Source organism: Primulina huaijiensis, chromosome 15 (assembly GCF_012295235.1).
Source record: "Primulina huaijiensis isolate GDHJ02 chromosome 15, ASM1229523v2, whole genome shotgun sequence".
In the NCBI taxonomy this organism is placed as follows: domain Eukaryota; kingdom Viridiplantae; phylum Streptophyta; class Magnoliopsida; order Lamiales; family Gesneriaceae; genus Primulina; species Primulina huaijiensis.
In genome coordinates this window covers 20,982,748-21,001,973 of record NC_133320.1, presented here as the reverse complement: position 1 = coordinate 21,001,973, position 19,226 = coordinate 20,982,748, and the positions used below count along the sequence as shown (strand labels likewise).

The window sequence follows — 19,226 nt, the reverse complement described above, 5'->3', positions numbered from 1 at the left end:
AATTGATGTGCTCGCGAAGATGGTTGTGAGGTGACGTGGAAGGTAAATAAATCACATTTTTATTTTGTCATTGTACTTTCATTTTTATTTTGTTACTAGACTTTCTCTCTTTAAATTATATTTTTTTACGGTTTTAAATTACAGTTTTATTTTTTCAATTTACTTTCTCTCTTTAATTTTGTAAGTAATTCTTCAAGTAATTTACCAACTTGTCCCACCATTCTTGACGAAGAGGAAGATGATCCTGAATAATGTGTCTGAAAGATTGCTTACTCGCTGATTTTACATTGATCTGTTTAAGTTCTGTTATGACTTATTTTTGAGGATGTCAAGGCTTTTTATTGGAGAGCTAGTAACTCTTTTTTTTTATGTGATTCATTATGTCGTGAAAATAACTTGTTTGTTATTATTAAGTGTGGTCGAAGACATGAATTAGTTTTCTATTGTGTTTTGNCCACAAGTCCGCATTTTAGATGTACTACACAAGCATATTTCATTTCATATATCAAAGATAGATGTGCTACGAAAGCAAGTGAAACAAGATATCGAACTACCAGATCAGGATCGATAGGAAGAACGGGGTAGAATTTTAGAAAAACAGAACTGTTGATTTCATTATTTGAAGCCTCCAAGTTATGGCACAGAATTTTGATCCTACAAGAAACAAATCATACGAACTCAATCAGCAGATGGTGAGTTGGTTAAGGACGCTTCAGACATGTCCTTCAGGAATGCAACAACGTCGTCTGTTGTGTTGATAAGATAGCGAGCATTAGTACGGGTTCGATTCACAGCACAGGAAAAATAGTTCTCCTTTTTCAGATCAAGTACATTCCAAGCAGCATTTTCTGGGGACGACTGGCTGCTGCTACCTGAGGAACTGGCTGCTGATTGCTTTTCATTGTTTGATCCGTCAAAATGATTCTCACCCTGAGACTCCGAGCTGTTTTTTCCTAATGGAAGCTCCGGAGACGATCTCTTCTCATCCGAAATCCTAATTGTATTGGGTATTTTGTTCATTGGGCTATTCATTGAGTCATCTGGAAGCTCTGGTTCGAAAAATGTATAAACATCCTCGTCCTGAAGCAAGGAAGGTTGTAAAAAAATTGCTATAAATCCTAAATTGATTTAGCAACAACCCATAGGCAGAGGTGGGGAAATTTTCCACATGTTGAGCCATGAATGAATTGGGTCGGACCAAACAGAATTCGAGTCGATGTACTCTAACAAGAGGAACTAGTGAAATAAACATTAAAAAGGATAACTACTGAATCAGAGAATCATGATCCAGCAATCTGCCTTGCATCCTCTATTGTTTTTTCATATTCTACATTGTAATTTCTACTGCATTAGGTCATATGCATGTTACGGACAAAATCAACAAAGTAGGTTGTTAAAGTTCAGGGTAAATTTAGAACACCTATCCAATATGGCGAGGAATCTGAAAACCAATCCCAAGGCAAACCACAAAATTAGTAATTCCACTGAACTCAGCAATATACAAAAACTAGTAATACCACTACACTTGGCAAATTCACATCCTTGAACACACATACTAGCGACATCTTCAACTAAACCATTATTGATTAACAACTTCCTAAGTTTGGTTGATAAGGCAATCAAATTCATTTTCTCAAATAAAAGTTGACATCACTATTAAGCGACCACGGATACATGGCACACTCTGTTAAGAAACAAAAACAAGGACGAAAATTTTAGAATGAATCACCGCAAGCTAGTACAGACATACTGTCATTCATGTGTATGAATATAGAAATGGAAACAGTTAGGAAAATGTGCACTCCAAAAGAATATTTAAAAAGATCATCAAGGGATTACTAGCCATTTTCAAATATAAAGTTAACTGATGAAGATTAAAAAAAATTATTTATGCATCAATGAATAAATATCCTAGACAACTATAAACGTACAAGTTAAAAGATCCCAAATCTAGAAGTTCACAATGGTCAAATAGTTAAATGCAGATATTGTTTCTTATCATGTGTTCTCTTAAGTTTTTATTAATTACTGAGTCTGCTGGGATTTCATTTATTTCATCAGTCAAACAAAGTAGGGAAAAAAAATCCCATCAATTGCAATAAAGAAATAAGATGTACCTTTCCCAAAAAATGACCTATGCACAAGACATAATCAATTGGTGCATTGATTGGTTTACTGTGAACAATCTCTCCGAGTATGCGGTCCATCGCTGCTCCCTGTAAAGAAAAAGTATAATACACGAAAACAAAGGAAAAAGCTTGTCACATAAGTGAGGTGGTACATCAAAAACAAGGTGTCCCATAAATATAAAAAAATTTGAGTTATTGAAGGAATGTGACTACCTTTGAGACACCATAAGTTCTAACCTCAATTGAGGTTCTCCCTTGGACAACATCAACAGATGAGTTAGAAATTGGACCAGTCCAGAGATGTTGCAGCATGTCCCTAGCTTGCAGTCTTCCAAATTCAACATCTAAGGTAATAGAGAAAAAGCAAGTAAGAACAAAAGGATACGATAAGGTGTAAAAACATTGACATCATACAATATTATTTAACTCATCACCTGCGTACTTGTAATTCCATACGAGTGAAGTTTCGCGACGCTCAAAATGTGATCTCGGGGTTCTTTCAGTGAAATACTCAAAAACATGCTGCATAAAACCGCATATGATTTTGATGTGGCATGAGAATATCATAACTATATAACTGTGGTTTTTATACCTTTACACTATCAACCCAATCCATATTTAAGTGCTCTGGCATTGTTGTCCTCCATTCTCCTTTCGTAGATCGCAGAAACATCCCATTCTCGGCTGCCAACCACATGTCATAATCACCAAAGTTCTGCAAAAGCAATAACATCAGATAGTATACAGAGGAGTATGCAGGGAAGAGAAAATAAATGGCATACATCATCTAGGACTCTTCTCTCACTTCCACTGAGAACTATAACTGTTGAATTTGGAATACTGCAAAGCTTTTTCAGAGGTCCTTTCAACTGGGGATGCAATTTAAGTTCCATTTCTTTAATCTGATCTCCCCCTCTTCTTTCAGGTGTGTCAATAGGTTCAGTGATCGTGGCATTGAAACCCTATATAATTGTTAGATAACAAGACAAAAAGCATTATTAACACTTCATATTCGTAACATCAATAACCCATCACCGTATTCATTGGAACTTAATCATATACAGTGCCTACAACAAATATGGTACTTCACATTACTTTCAATTAAAGAAAAAATCGATGCAGCTCCGAAGAGCAATGGTTGCGGAATCCAGCTTATAGGTAGAAACAAAGTAGGTTTAATTTGTAGTGTACTCAGCACAACGAGACAATTTCAGTATTGTTAAGGTTTATCATATATTTTTTCCAACAAACCACCCATACAAGCCGATCATAATTGAACACATTCTTACTTCTGTAATGATAAACAAAAATTCACTGATAGCCCATCCTTAAAGCCATGTGGAACATGCCACACCACCATTGCGTCATTGACATAGAATCTAAGATCCTTAAAAATGTTGAAGGAAAAATCCATCTTCATTGATTATTATGATTGATATAGAAAGGTATTATCGGCTACTTTATTCCTTTAATTTAGGAAGAAATCCCAACAAAAGGACACTTATATATAAAAACTATTACCAGTTATATTTAACCTACAATCAAAGAAAGTAAAAACCTAATCCACAAGTAACTTAGTTCCATTAAATCAGGTTAAACCTCAATTAGGCACTTCCCTCAAGCTTGGACAAATACTATGAAACATGGATACTAGTTTCGTCTTAGATGTGATTACTCCGTGATTCATCCTGACTCCCACTTAGAAACAACTTCATGTTTGGTCCATAATTCTTTATTGCTCTATAAACATATTCACATAATTTGCCTCAGGAAAATTGCACATAACAACAAATTTAGCCGACATAGGTTTAAAATTTTGACATTTTTTTTATGATACTTGGTCCTAAACAGAACCATTTTCCAACACAGATTGGAACCGTATGAATTTATTGATGCACGTCCCACTTGATAATTACTTACTCAGGATCAACGTTTTTCCTGCTCGTCTTGAATAGTAAGGTAAATCAGAGGGAAAGTAAAATGATGTGTTGCGTTGGAATCTTTATATGTGGCGAATGACAAAATATTTTAATTGTAATCCGTTATTTGCATTTAAAATTCGCCAAAGACAGGCTTCAACTTAGAAGATGGAAGTTTTCCGAAATAGACAAGATTTCCAGTAAAGAAATACTTTATAGCTTAGAAAGGTTTGAAGAAAGCCAGCAAATATCAGAAATGGCTTAGACGGTACGGTACAAAAGGTGGTACTTGGTAGAAACACTTATGCGTTAGGTTAAGTGTATAAAAATTGCTCAGCAAAGTCAAGAAGCGGCTTAAACATCCAATATTGACAATATAGAAGAAAGAGAAACTAACAGCGAAGACAATCACTTTCTCTCCACCGGATTGTACTTAAACCAAAAGAGATGAATTCAAGCATACGGTCCAAAATATTGAAAGAATAATGTTTGAACTTTTAGGTAAAATTAATGTATTCATTGAAATATTGAAGAATAAAAACTTGCTCTGCATAATAGTACCATCGCCGGTACTGACATACTACTTGTCTGTTTTAGAGAATGTCGGATGAATCAGCTGATGCCATGTAGATTTTAACTTTGAAGCATTCAAATGATTCAAGTCTATACATAGCCAAAGGTTTTAAGAGTTAAAGCTAAATGAATTTACCGAAGTGAATTAAATAATTGAGCTGTATTATATAAGCAAACAAGTCTCCAAGTCTCGCACACTCATAATTAGGTCTGACCACAGTTCCTAAACCGACAGTTCAATGAATTTACCCAAGTGAATTTAATTATTAAGCTATATTATGTAAGCAAACAAGTCTCGAAGTCACGCAACTCATAATTTGGCCTGACCACGGTTCCGGTACCTAATGGTTTTGGTTCCGGCTTATTTTTATGGTCAATTCATGGAGTATCAAAGTAACTAAAATTAATTATTCGATAATTATATTACAAATCATTATGAATGTTGTATTTTTTTACTAAAATATTAGTTAAAAAGCTAATACTAATATATGGTTCCTGACGGTTTCGGTTCCTAAAAATGAAGAACCGGAACCGAACCGTTAAACCTCAGTTCCGGTTTCAGTTCAGGTTTGGAACCGAAACCGAAAAAATAGTTTTTATTGCGGTTTTTTTGAGACGGTTTCGATTATAGTTTACAGTTCTAAGAGAACCATGGTTGGGTCTACTTGTATTGAAGCAACACTATTGTTTCATGATAAAGAGGTTCAATATTGTTAATTGTTTAAGGAATATTTAAATCATCAAATCTGTATTGTGCTTAAGTGTCTAGAATGATTAAAAAATGGTAACTATAGATTTTCCGAATGCATTAAACAGGGTGCCACTTAGACACAATTCTAAATGCGTGGAGGTCTATTGCTGCAAGAGTTTGTGACCGAGTCTAGTAATTCAAGACATGTGACGTAGAATTCATAGATCAGCATAGATCGAATATCAATTCGTGAATTTTTTCCAAGAAGGAAGAAAACAGTAGCAGATGGATTATACCACTTTTGAACCTTTATAAAAATCTTGATTCTTTAAAGCTTTTATTAACTGAAATATTCCGCTCCATATTGTTATTAATCAATTTTAACAAACACTTCAGTTTTTTAAGAAAATTAGTTCGAGAAATTCAGTAATATTTATCTCAATCGTTATTGATCTAACTTCTCCTGTTCCATTCAACTTAGAATAGTTTAAGAACCATGCTATATTACAGCATTACCACAAACTAGGTCAGACAATTTGGAAAAATCTTTTAAAATCAACTGTATTTGAAACGATTTATTCACCTCTTCTATACTGTTCTCATAACTTTTAGGACCACCAAGATGATATGAACATAACAGGATTGAAGATGATGCTAAACGAAAACCGCTCTATCTTGAGTAATTCAATTTTTATTTTTACTTGTCAACTTCTGAGTGTTAAATGATCAATGGTCGAATCTCTGACAAGGTGTCGTGGACTTAATTGGACATGTAACGTTTGGGATGTTGTGTTTTTTAAGACCAAACACTTCAGAATGTCATAGAGCTAAGCGATGTTCAAAAAAGACATGAAAGTTGTGCAATAGTACTTAGAAGATGATGTTCAACCACATAGGTGTAAGTTTCTAGAATGAGGAATAATGGTAGGGGAAACTTGGCACATTTAGATAAGTTAAACTCATACATGAACCAAATAATTAAACATAGGAATCTAAACTTGGTAACAGGGATGTTACTGGACCAAATCAGACCGGTTCCGGACAGGATTAAGTAGGTTCTGGATTGTGGGATAACGGAACCAAATCAATCCTCTAGGATACCAGATTAGGAGTATAAAAAAAATCTTAAACCAAATTGAACCTGATTTAAACATGATCGGAATCAATATTTTAATATTTTTCAACCACTATTTACAAAAATGTGTTGTTTATGAAACAAAATAAAAAACAAAATATATTATTGGATCGGATTCAACCGAGCCGGATTAAAATAATTCCATATCCGTTGTCAAGTAACCCAATCCGATTCAACATTGATGCTGGATTCAGTTTAATCAGGGTATTAAATCGGACCGGTTCCGAATTTCAAGTCTGATAAACATCCCAACTTGGTAACCGTATGAATAAACTTTTAAAACCCAAACTATTGTAGCTATAGTTGGTTGCTGTCGGGACCACTTGAACATGATAGCATCATGGTGGTTAATGTTGTAGATCTATTTTTAAACCTTATGGCTTTGATACCATGTGAGAAGCTGTTGGAAGAAAATAATCGTCTTCGTTGATTATTATGAATAAAAATTATATTGGATTTATAGGCTATTTAAATTTACAAGGAGATGGACACAAAAAGGTAACTAATCTATCAAATCTAATCTAATGCCAATAAAATGTAAGGTAAAATTGACACAAGGATAAACCTAATCTAAGATCGATTTAGTTCCATAAAGAATTGGGGTGACATTCCAACTTTCCAACAAGAATACGCCTTGCATTAGACCTATAAATAGAAAGCTTGAGCTTCATCATCTTGCAACATTTTAACCTTTAAACACTTACAACCCGATGATTTCTGTAAAGAAGGATAAGCAGCGAAGTGACGAAAGATTTGATAAGTGAGAAGATTTAATCAAGGTAAAAATAGAATTTGGGTGAGTAGTTCGGATATCGATTAGCAATTACATTTTTTCTAAACAAATTTCAATTACTTTTTGTTACCATATTTGTCTATTTAAATCATCAACTATTTAAAGACAATCGTTTGAAAAATAAACTGACATCTATTTTACAATCGTGCTAACGTCTATCACATCTTTGGTCTACGTCCTTTCAGATTTTAGGAAATTTATTGTTGGGAAACAACCATTATCCTTGAACTGTTGTGTAGAGGTTATATATAACTCTTGGCACAATGGAAGATGCCCGTTCCTACAACTAATATTAGTCAAGGGACATGTTCCAACAAAAATGAATTCAAAGTTGGAGCAACTATTGATATGGTGATTGTTGGGGCAAAAATCATTCCCGATGGCGTAGCAATCTAACTGAAGCCGTTGGATCACTGTAAATTTAAATTGTACAAATACCATAAATTATAGGTTTTGATACAACATAAACCTGATCCTGTGTGGACTAAAATGTGAGTGAACAAAGTTTAACTTGTAACCAAATGCCAAACCTCAATTAATCTTTTGCATTAACTAAGATACAATTTATTTTAAGCTTCCACATATTCAGTATTCCAGCTAGAACCACATTCATTGACATTATTTGCTTTAAGCAAGCTTTCTATCTGACTGGAGTGACCAGTACCATTGCCTTTCTTTCAGGAATTGACATGCTAGATTGTTAGAGAAGACAATGGCAACTAGAAGTAGAGAAGATCCAATGTTACTATGCCAATACATAAAAAATGCAGTTCTATGAGATCATGGTTTGAAAATTCAACAGGAATAAGTTCCATTGTTCCAGATTTTCCTGATTTACCATATCAGATAGCTAGTTATCTTAGAAGGGTGTATTCGATGAAGAGATTTGATGACTTTTTAAAAATGACAGACTTTTGTGGAGTTGATAGATTTTTACCGACTTTTGTGGAGTCTTACAGAATACTAGATATTTTCACAGAATCTTGTACATTTATTTCGCACGACTTTTATAGATATTTTTAAAATTTTTTATAGAATATAATCGGTTTTGTAATTTATGATTGTGTTTTTTTATTTATTTGAACTAGCAATTGACAGTGAATTAAAATATTTTTATCCATTAATATTAAGTTTTACTTATCGATTTGATTTATGAAAGAATAATTCAATATTATATTTATTGAAATTAAACTTCAATTATTCGAGTCAATTTAACATATTTGGTTAATTGATTAATTTTTTTTTAAAAATACTTAAAAATAATTTTTCAATATTAATAAATAATAAATTTTTAAATAATATCAATTGTTTTGACTAAAATTTTTAGTGAAAAAATATCTTAATTTTGTTTTTGACAATATGCTTAACAAAATAAAATAATAAAATATTTGTAAATAAAAATATAGAATAAAGACGTTAAAATATTTGCAATTAATGTAACTACATAAAATTTTAATATATTTAATTTCATATCATCATCAGTTAGAATATTTCAAGGTCCAGCCGCTTTAAAATGTATCGAGCTGTTTCAGGTCTAGCTGCTTTAAAATGTATTTCAGGTTTTGGATCATTGGACCAGATCAAGCTGTTCAGACTGGCTTAAGAAGATCAAGCCGTTCGGGCTAAGAAGTCAAGACGCAACGGTATATGAACTTACGCTGCAAAGTTATTATCTGTCAAAACTGACCAGCAGTCCAAAGTATTCAAACTGTTGAAGATAAAGTCACACCGCCACCAGTCAGAAAAGAGATAAATCTCAAAAGTTACTAAAGTCAATCTGCTCAATCAGTTGGCTCATTTGGAAAACTCCTGAATGACTGAAAGCTACTTAATTCGGACATTATGTGTCAACTTTATGGAAAACAAAGGACTTGAAGTCGCAAAAGCACGAGGAGTATTAATGATCATTTAATGATATTAAAGTGACATGACCATTCTGTCGGGAAACAATGCAGATGATTGTTGAAAAGTAAATCCAACCGTTGAAGATTTTCAACTATAAATATGCAGATTTCATGAAAAGCTATCTCGATCAACCACAATTATTCTTAAGCCTACAAATTTCAAAGATATCAAGAACACTTAATATTTCAATTTCTAGCTGCTCATTTAAGAACACGCTTCTCAGAATCATATCAAATCATCAAAGATCAATAGGTGCTACTCCAACAATTCAAGCCATCAAGTACTGTTGGGTTTCTGTGTTTGTTGTTTAGTAACCAAGGATTCTTAAATATCCAAAATTGTAAAGTGATCGCTCAGGCTGTGCTTGAGAAAAGAGATTTGGGCTGATTTGGATTTCAAATCTGCATCCCAAATCAATTTCACTTGACTGGCTACAAATTAAATTCGGCAGATTTGAATTTGGAGTCCAAGCCCATGTATTTTTTGTAGATTTGAAATCCACTGGTATGACCCTTCATTTGAAATCCGTCTTCTTCAAGGTTCGGACTTTTGTAAATACTGAAATAAGAAGCATATAGTCTAATGGAAAGTTGACGGTATTGAAAGAGCTAGAAGCTGTTGATATGGGTGCCAAGAAAGTTCTCCCCTTTTTGCAAGATGGTGCAGAATATGTTGAATGCGAGGGGTTGAAAAACGCAGCATTGGTTTTAGAATTTCACAGGAACTTGATCTGCTTGCTAAAGATATAGACTGTTTCTTCCAAATTGTTCTTACTGGGCGTGTCATTTAACTTTATAACCTTAGGATCGACGGTAACATCTCTGACCAAGTTCCAGGGAAGAACAATGTAAAAGACCAAGTTGTTAGTAAATGATGAGCATGAACGCTCCCCTATACACAAAAGTGTGCAAATATGGAGTACCTTTTTTCCCTTGATTCAACGTATTAAGATGTATGGTGCTATTAATATTGGGTGTGAGGATGAATGCTATAATCTGTTTCTATATTTATGCTTTGTTGGAAAAATATTAATTTGTTGGATTATTATTTATATAAATCTAGTATTTTATCCAAATAAACAAATAAAATGTAAATTTATTTTATTTTAAATTGGACATGGTTATTTTATAATCATAAAACTTGTTTTAATTTCAAAATATATAAGAATAATATAATAGAATTTGTTATGATTTGAAATTCTCAAATTTTATAGTCAAACAACATATTTCTAATTAATGAATTCAAAATTCTCTTTGAAATTCTATGTTCATTCAAGCAAAAGATTTCAAATCAATGAATTTCAAATCCATTAACCAAAATCAAGCCGGAGATTAACAAAACTTATGGAAAATAATTAAAACAACAAATTTTACATAATAATTAAAAAAATAAATAAACTTTACTTATTTAAAATAATTATTAATTTCAATATATGGGCAAATCAAATATTATAATTGTTTTGTTTTGTCATGTAATAATATTTTTACTAAAAAATAATAAATATGATTTTAAATCTCGCAAGTTTTTGTGATCAGAATTCGAAAAATTAAATGAATTGTGTTAATTCATTTTAAACAATTGTAAATAAAAATTAACAATAGAAAAAAATATGTTTATAAAAGAATAGGAAAAACATATGGAGAAAAGAAGAATGGATTAACTAGTGTTTGTATAAAGATTATTTTTAATATAAATGAAAGTGAGTATACATGAGTTTGAAACATTTTTCATTTAAATTTCATCCAAATCTTTAGGAAATTTTTTAACATTTTATAGTTGTGTCTTAAGCTTTAATTCGCGTACTTAATAGAATTTCATGGAGTCACTAAAAGTTCATTGACAATTTGAATATCTCTAGACTTTTGTAGAGTTTTTAAAAGTCGAGTTTGAATATTACATGACTTTTAAAAACTCTACAAAAGTTTGCTTTGAATATAACTAAATTTTTATAAAGTATATAAAACTCTAGATTGAATACCTCTAGACCTTCAAACTCCACAAAACTCATTAAAAATCTAAATTTCCTAATTTATCACCTTCAGTTTTCTTTAATTGTCCTTTTACTCTTTAATGATATGACTTTCAACCCACACTGATTTGTAAAACCAAAATAATTAAGTCTCTCGGAAGTTCCGCCACAGAAGCGATTGACCATTTCACTTTCAACTTAATTACTCAAATCCATATATTCTTCAAGGTTTCATTCTTACAGTTCACAACCAAAACATTGGTTTTCATGCCACTTAATGCAATTTAGTATAGTCACTATTTAAATGTAATTAATAAAAGCATGAAAGTGATTTTTTAAACCAAAGAACAGTATTTATGAATCAAAATGGTAAGAAAGAGATGTATGAATAGGCATCTGGATTAGTTAAATTTAATAACTCTGTCACTTTATTTGAACCGTATAGTGAATTAAACTTAGCAAGTGGTACAAACAAGGCAAGCATTGAATATAGATAGAATTTGGTTTGGAATAGGTTATCTCTTTAGCTCGACATATGAGAAAATGTTGAAGAAACTATCTTCTCCATCGAATGTCGTACATGAAAATTGTACTCGATTTATAAGCTTTCGTCTTCCAGAAATTTAGGAAGAGATATCCACAATGACAAAAATTAATTTATCAATCTTTGACTGGAACTTATTCTAAAATTATGGATATTTGGCCACCAGGTGGAAATTCTCTAAAAGTATCCTTTTGAGAGCTTGTTCTTTACAAGATAACCAAGAAGTTAGCGAGTTGGAAGAAAACATTTCTATATAGAGGGGTACATTGACTCAGATCTCGGCGGTGTTGAATGCTTTGCAAATTTACCTCATGCCTCTTTTCAGGATTCCACGGGCCATAGTGGAGGTCATGGAGAGGATTGTGAGTATTTTTTGTGGGATGGAGCTGATAGGGTTTAGGGTTTTAGGCAAATGGTGGTGGAGATTTTCTAGTGAGAAAGAGCAACTATGGAAGAAGATAATAGTGAGCAAATATGAGTTACATGAAAATAGGTGGTATGCAGGCTTAGCGAGGAATGTTACATTTAGGTGCCCATGGAAGTTTATTTCTAGGATTTATCCGGATTTTAATCAGTTAGTGAGGTTTGTGGTGAAAGGGGGTAAGAAGATTGGGTTTCGGGACTAGGTAGTGGCGGGATTCATCTTTTCATGATCTTTATCCATCTTTATTTCAGATTTCTATGGCTCATAATAAGCCAATTTCCCATTTTGTTCATGCAGTAGATCTTGGACGCTAACTAGGTAGGAGGGGTAGAGATTTTTGGACCGTGGTTGTTCATTGTATTTGTTGGTAAGTTTGGTTGGAGAGGAATAGGAGTTTTGACAATCTAGAAGAACTGCGGGAAGAATGCTAGGAAAAGATAAAGTTTCGGGCCCTAGCTGGATCAGAAAGCATTAATTAAGATATTTTCGGTTTCAGATTTATATTGGAATTGAAGTCTTATTTGTTGTTGATACGGTTCGGGTTTTTGCGTTCTATTGCGTGCACCACTTGTCCGCTTTTTTTAATTATTAGTTTTAATTAATATAATATTGTTTCTTATAAAAAAAATAATGGAAATGACAAATGCAACCTTCAACTAATTTAATGTCACAAAGTCAAAAACGATAGAATGGTAAGTTGAATTAAAGAAATTAAAAACAGGTGAAGAAATAAATGGCTAATGAGCATTAAAATCAGGATTTATGAAAGTGCAAAGTGCATAATTTGACTCAGCTGACATACATAAATATCTCAACCTTCAAGAACAATGAAATTAATGGATTTTCCAAATTATTACTTTCTTCAGCATCCTCTGCAACACCATAGCACAGTGACTGAAAAAACCCAGCCGGGGTTATATTTTTTCACTCTTTTATTTACACTGTAGCAAAATGTCCATTGGACACCAAATAAAATTTGGGACTAAGAGTTTACAATTAAACAAAAAGGTATAATTAATTGCGACAGTGGGACTCAAATCTTTTAAACATAACAGTTCAATTACAATGTTTTGACCAAGTGGTGTCGTATAGGAAGCCAAGCAATGAAGTAGGAGAGACTGTTGCTTCTTAATACGATGTTTGGTGATTGGAGTCATAGATCTGACACTAATGCCTCAACAAAAGGATTAATGGGCAGCAACAATGCAATGAATTGGGCTTTCACGAAGATTGTGACACCTAACAAAACTCCATGAATGGAAAATGGCAGAGATCTGGTTTATATCTACCAATTCATGTTTTCTGTTAGTCTTTTAGAAAATCTTGTTGAAAAAAATCTTGATGACATGCTATTGCTACTCATAATTATATTGCTGTCACAGTATTTTGGCAGCAGTGATCGGAATGCACGTTGTTTTTGTTTAATTTTCAGAACCTTCGAACTCTGCTACTATGCAAGAAAATGTGGAAGAAATAATATTTTCTGCTCATTCTTGTTGCTAGAAAATGAGGAAGAAACAATATTCTCTGATTCTTGTGAAGGAAACTTATATTGGATTTATTGGCTTCCTTCTTCCTGTAATTTACGAAGGGTCGAAGAGATGATAAAAGAAACTAATCTGTCAAATATGTGATCAACAATATTTAAGCTATAATAAAGGAATGAAATAATGCAATCTTGAGCTTATTTAATGTATAAAACCATTACGAACTCTGACATCTCACTTTCCACCAAAATTTCAAGATTTGAAATAACCAGAAGAAAGTAGAGACTTTGCGCTCTACACAAGCTTTCAATTAAATGGGACATACCAGTATAAGTAATCGACTGTAAGACTGCAAGTAGCGCTTGATTGCATCACTAACAACAAGTTGTGGAGGAACTTCTCTTATCCTGTGCTGAGCTTCAATAACAGCATCATTCATTTCACTGCAACCATCAGCCCACCTTGAGATTTTAGGCACCCGCACCACAATTGTAGTTCAAGTTTTAGATAAAAAGACTTGACTCTTAGTTATAAGAAAGAAAAAAGTGCCAAAAGATCGAGCAAGCATTACAAAATTAAAAAACCAAAAACATAATGAATATATAAATTTCCAGTATTGTCCATCGTTTATGTGACTCCAATATTCAAATTAGACAAAACTTGAAAAGTTTATGATAGTTATATGATATTCGAAATCCTATTTTCCACAATTCAGCATCAAATAAGTTTTTTCCGAAAAGTCCAACAATGGTTCATTAAGCAACCAATCTGAGGGAATTTAGTCCATTCAGTACCATAACCTTTTATTAATGTTGCTTATGCAGCATAATTTTCTTAATAAATATCACAAACATGCACATATTTTATCTTCATGATTTTTTTTTACTTTTGAAAATGAATTTTTGTATTTTGATTCTACTTCATCTATTTTCCAAATTTAATCTGGTATGGTCAGCTGATCATAACAATAAAAATAGTGGTCGCCACATCACTGAGAAGCAGAGTGAAAGTACCACAAAACAATACTTCGATCTAATGTTCACATGAGTTTAAATTCAGGATCTAAAAGCAATAAATTGCATTCATGACTGCAGAAGTATAGAATGTTTTTTTGGTAGTAGGAAATCTCACAATTTCAAAGAGGGCAAAAAAGCCATCCGTTAATATGATAAAAAAGAGTAACTGCTCCTAGCATAAACCCTATAGTTCCTTTAGCACTTGAAGAGAAGTGCTATTTGAACTATAATCTGTTTTAATTTGATTGACATATGATACATTCTTGAAGTTTACAAGATAAAAGTTACAGTGACAAAGCCATCTCATCACTTACACACCTTACAAAAAATTCAGCCCATCGCTGAGCAGTATGAGTAGTCACGTGCTCAAAGTTATGTTGGTGACGTTTTTCTCTTCCTTCAGCTGACATATTCAATGCTTGGCCTATTGCAGCAGAAACTTCTGATATGTTCCAAGGATTCACGAGAATTGCTCCAGCACCAAGGGATTGTGCTGCTCCAGCAAACTAAAAGCATGCCAAAACATTTCATCAATGAGGAACCCGAAAATATAAATAGACATAAAATATAAAAAGGTAAGTTGTGAAAAACAGATCGAGTTAAGAACCAAGGGATAAGAAGGTGGTGTAACAGCAATAAACATGAAGCAAATTTGATGATTATTATGAGATTATACGCAACGGCTAATACAGAATATTAGGCTCAGCTAACATCCTCAAACAAATTTTAAAAATCTGCGAAACTTGATTTTTCTAAACACACAAGTCAAGGGGAAACCAAGTGTTGTATAAGTCATGAGCATTTAGTAAACAAAACAATTGCACCTTTTGTTGTCAAACTACACCAAACATTGTTACTTTATACATTTGCATACATGGAGTCAATAACCAAAGTCGAATTTCAAATTATCACGCAACATAGAGCCAATTACACAATAAAATTGCAACGAATGATGCTTACTTCACTCAGGATGAGAACTCCTCTTTTGGAATCTTGGCAAGCCACAAACTCATAGCTAACAAGATTCATTCCATCTCGTAAAGACGTGACAAGTGCTACATCTGATGAATAAAAAACAAAAATCATGTCATCGTATGTCTTCAATTAAGCTGGAAATCAAGAATCGGATAATCTAACAAAAATTTTAGTATTAGAGGACCATTAAATCAAAATGTGACTCTCTAGTTCAACAGATTATGAATATAAAAAATAGTGTTAATACAATTTTTGGCTCTGAGTACATCATGCATATTGTGCATCCAAGTTCCAAAAAAATTGATCGTATGAAAATTCATTCAATCAAGTTCCAAAAAAATTGATCGTATGGAAATTCATTCAATCAAACTTGAAAGAGAATGAAGTATAATGTTGAAAGTTTTATTAGGAGAAAAACATTTCATTCTTCTTATTTTTTTAGAAACAAACAACTACAATATATATATATAGGAGAGAAAGGCCCCGGATTAGGAATTTCCCTCAGATTTGATTTTATCAAAATAATGGAAAAAATACTAATTTATTTCGTAGAATCGAGGGAAGATTAGGGGCAATTGAGAAAAAAACTCATAATTAGGTTTAGTTATGCGAGTAGGGCAAATGTCCACATGTAGGTCTAAGTAAATCCCTCTTGGCCATCAATCGAGCTTCATAACATTCTAGAGAGTCGTCAAACTTACTTTGTAGAAAACACTCATTTACATCCTACCGTTTCTTTCCCTCATTGTAGATCAACTACCTCCCAAGTGCCATTTTTTCAAGAGCTTTCATCTACTCGAAGACAACCTCCTTCAACTCATGAACTCTTAGAGCATGCTGCACGTTGTTAGGAATCTTCATACAAGACAGTTGTGTTGTAAAAGCATGGAAGACATGTGATATAACACATATTTAGACAATGAATGTTGGATACAAGACGTTGCATCTTTCCGGACACCAATAGGTAGATTAGAATAATCGAATTCAAAATTGGAACAAAAATCACTTTCGGGAACAGTAGACCCTGAGCTCGACGATGAAGTATGTTGATAATGAGGTAGAGGAACAATGAGGATACTACCTAGAGGGTTCACGGTTCTGGGCTCTTCTTTGAGTTGTAATACATAGATGGCAATAACGTTGTTTTTTCCCAGCTTCCCCTTTGTCAGTCAATATAGGATCATGAAAATCATGAGCTGGCTCCGCATGGAAACTTACATTTTCAGTTTGTATAATAAAACTCAGATTGTCAGGTTGGGGAAAGATCATTTTGTGAATCGATAGAGGGGGAAGATCATTGTCGCGCCCATTAATTACATGGAGCCGTCGAAATTGTTTTGGAAGAACCGGTAAGAGCAATAGGGTTTCAGTGAGAACCGATCATCATCGAGTGATGTGAATGGAGATCCCAAATCAGGAGTTCCCTCGATCAGTAGAAAAGAAATGGAAATATTCCTAATTCAATTCCTAAAAACCCGGCATGTGTTTGAAATACTCTCATTTTAAAGAGACTAATAGCATCTCCAACCCATGCTCCATTTTGGCGATTTCCACTAAGATAAGTATGTGTTGGTGCTCCAACCCATCTCCAAATGTGGAGATTGCAATAGATTTCACCGAATTAGTGAAATGACATCATAACAATTGTAAAATAGTCCTTTTGTATTTTTATGTATTTGTTTCGCTTNCAATTTATGTGTTGTTCTTTAAACCATATGTGTCGTTTATGTTTGTTGTACTTTATATTTTATGTTTATATTATGAATGTTGTATCTGNATAAGTATATTGTTTATAATAATCATGAAGTGGAAATAATAAACAATATTAGTATTTTTAATGATCAATTTATGTATTGTTTTCTAAACCATATGTGTCGTTTATGTTTGTTGTGCTTTATATTTTATGTTTATATTATGAATGTTATGTCTGGTCGTTTATATTTGTCGTGTCAAAAAAATGTATTATTTTAAATAAATTGAGTTTAATACATGTTTTATTGTATTATGTTTATCGAATTAATTAAGTTCGGTTATATAATACCTTATATAATTATATAATTATATGTGTGTGTTTTTGAAAATGAAAAAAAATAAATGGAGTATTTTATAATATTTTAAGAGGATATGGATTAGATAAGGTTTTTAAAAATAGAGATCACGAATCTCTATTTTAGAGGATAGATGATGAAAAATAGAGTATATGGGTTGGAGATGGCCTAACACCAGTTTCCGAGTCTAGTCAATTTGCGAATTCAAATTCGAACCGAATTTGATTATAGAAATTTTGAATCTTAAATTTTTTTTTATTTATCAAATATGGCTTGATTAGATTCATTTACACTTCTAATCCTACGGATTTTATTTATTCTCACATGTGGGGGTATGCATAAAATTGTGGCCCCACAAACAAGAATAAACATGGAGTGTTGTATTACAAAAGATCTATAATCGTCTCACGAAAGATCTGAGACAGATTTTCCATTCGACTAGATACATGAAAAATATTATTTTTTATAACAAAAATATTGATCAGATCGATCCGTCTCACAGATCTCAAGTTAGACTCACTCTTGTCAAATCTATATTTGGAAAAATACTTAACTTGTATTGAATGAACCATACATGTTATCCCATATGTTTTAAAGTGCTCATTTATAACATAATTAGATGTCACTATTCTATCCAATACTACTTAGAACCAGAAGAAACTTAATTTTTAGCTATCTCAGCCTCAGCCTCAGCCTCACGGTGACTTACCATTTAATGTATGATCCATCTATTTATTTGTTGTGCCGCAACAAAAAGTTGTAGAAATTTAGATTGAAGACATGTGACATATATCATTACCAGTAACAGAATAAAGGGCACATAATGCATGGAAGTCGAGAGAACGATCCTGCAGAAACCAAAAGTTTGTCAAATATTCGTGAAGAAACATGATAAATGGCAGGTATGCCATAAGCAAAATTCGAAAAGAAACCTGCGAATCACCGTGGAACGGAATTTGGAATTCTCATAGTCATGGAAAGGAGAGTGTCAACATAAGTTTTGCGGAACAAGAAATCATTAAAAGGTAAAAGTACATGACAAAATGCTATGCCATAGAAGAGCTGTATTAAAGTAGGCAGAACACTGAGGAAGTTGAGATGAGTTAAATAAATGTTCGGGGATAAAAGCAATGCTTCTGGTGAGCACAAACCATATCATTGAAGGCTTCAGTGAAAAGTGTTAGAGTAGATGCCCTGCAAGCCAACGGTTGGCTAGTGAATTTATTGACTCAAGTGTAATAAACAATCTTTATTTTAATATAATTTACTTTTTAATGGTTTCGTTATACTTTATCTGTATACCCATGCAAGCAGCATAGATAAAGTCCTTGATTATGCTTTAATACAAATGAATCGTAATTCGATGTTGAAACTCATTTGTAAACACTGCATATTCTAAATTCGTTCCTAGTCGATTCAGCCGCCTAAAACAGGGATAAAGGTCGCTCGAGCTCGAGACTAGCATCTGTGATGTTGTGTACTGCGTTTCTTGGTAAGGACATAGAGATGTCCAAACATACAGATGGGTAGTCATATGATGATTATACTGAACAACCCTCCCTCGGACTTTCCAAGTGGTTATCATTCATCGAGAGGATAAGTCCGTGGTTATGATTGT

At 32.9% G+C, this 19,226-nt stretch overlaps 1 protein-coding gene across 2 annotated transcripts in view; it reads right to left on the bottom strand.

The window, feature by feature from the left end:
• Positions 1-454: 454 nt before the first annotated feature.
• Positions 455-19,226, bottom strand: part of LOC140959655 (alpha,alpha-trehalose-phosphate synthase [UDP-forming] 1-like) — a 33,370-nt gene continuing 14,598 nt past the window's right edge. For both annotated transcript variants that reach the window (XM_073417598.1, XM_073417597.1), the window contains 10 exons: positions 18,408-18,456; positions 15,546-15,646; positions 14,904-15,091; positions 13,895-14,012; positions 2,912-3,091; positions 2,722-2,844; positions 2,564-2,651; positions 2,343-2,473; positions 2,118-2,216; positions 455-1,080 (listed from right to left, as the gene is read on the bottom strand). In XM_073417598.1, coding sequence (XP_073273699.1) covers positions 679-1,080; positions 2,118-2,216; positions 2,343-2,473; positions 2,564-2,651; positions 2,722-2,844; positions 2,912-3,091; positions 13,895-14,012; positions 14,904-15,091; positions 15,546-15,646; positions 18,408-18,456 — 1,479 coding nt within the window. In that variant the 3' untranslated portion in view covers positions 455-678. The remainder of the gene's footprint in view (positions 1,081-2,117; positions 2,217-2,342; positions 2,474-2,563; positions 2,652-2,721; positions 2,845-2,911; positions 3,092-13,894; positions 14,013-14,903; positions 15,092-15,545; positions 15,647-18,407; positions 18,457-19,226) is intronic.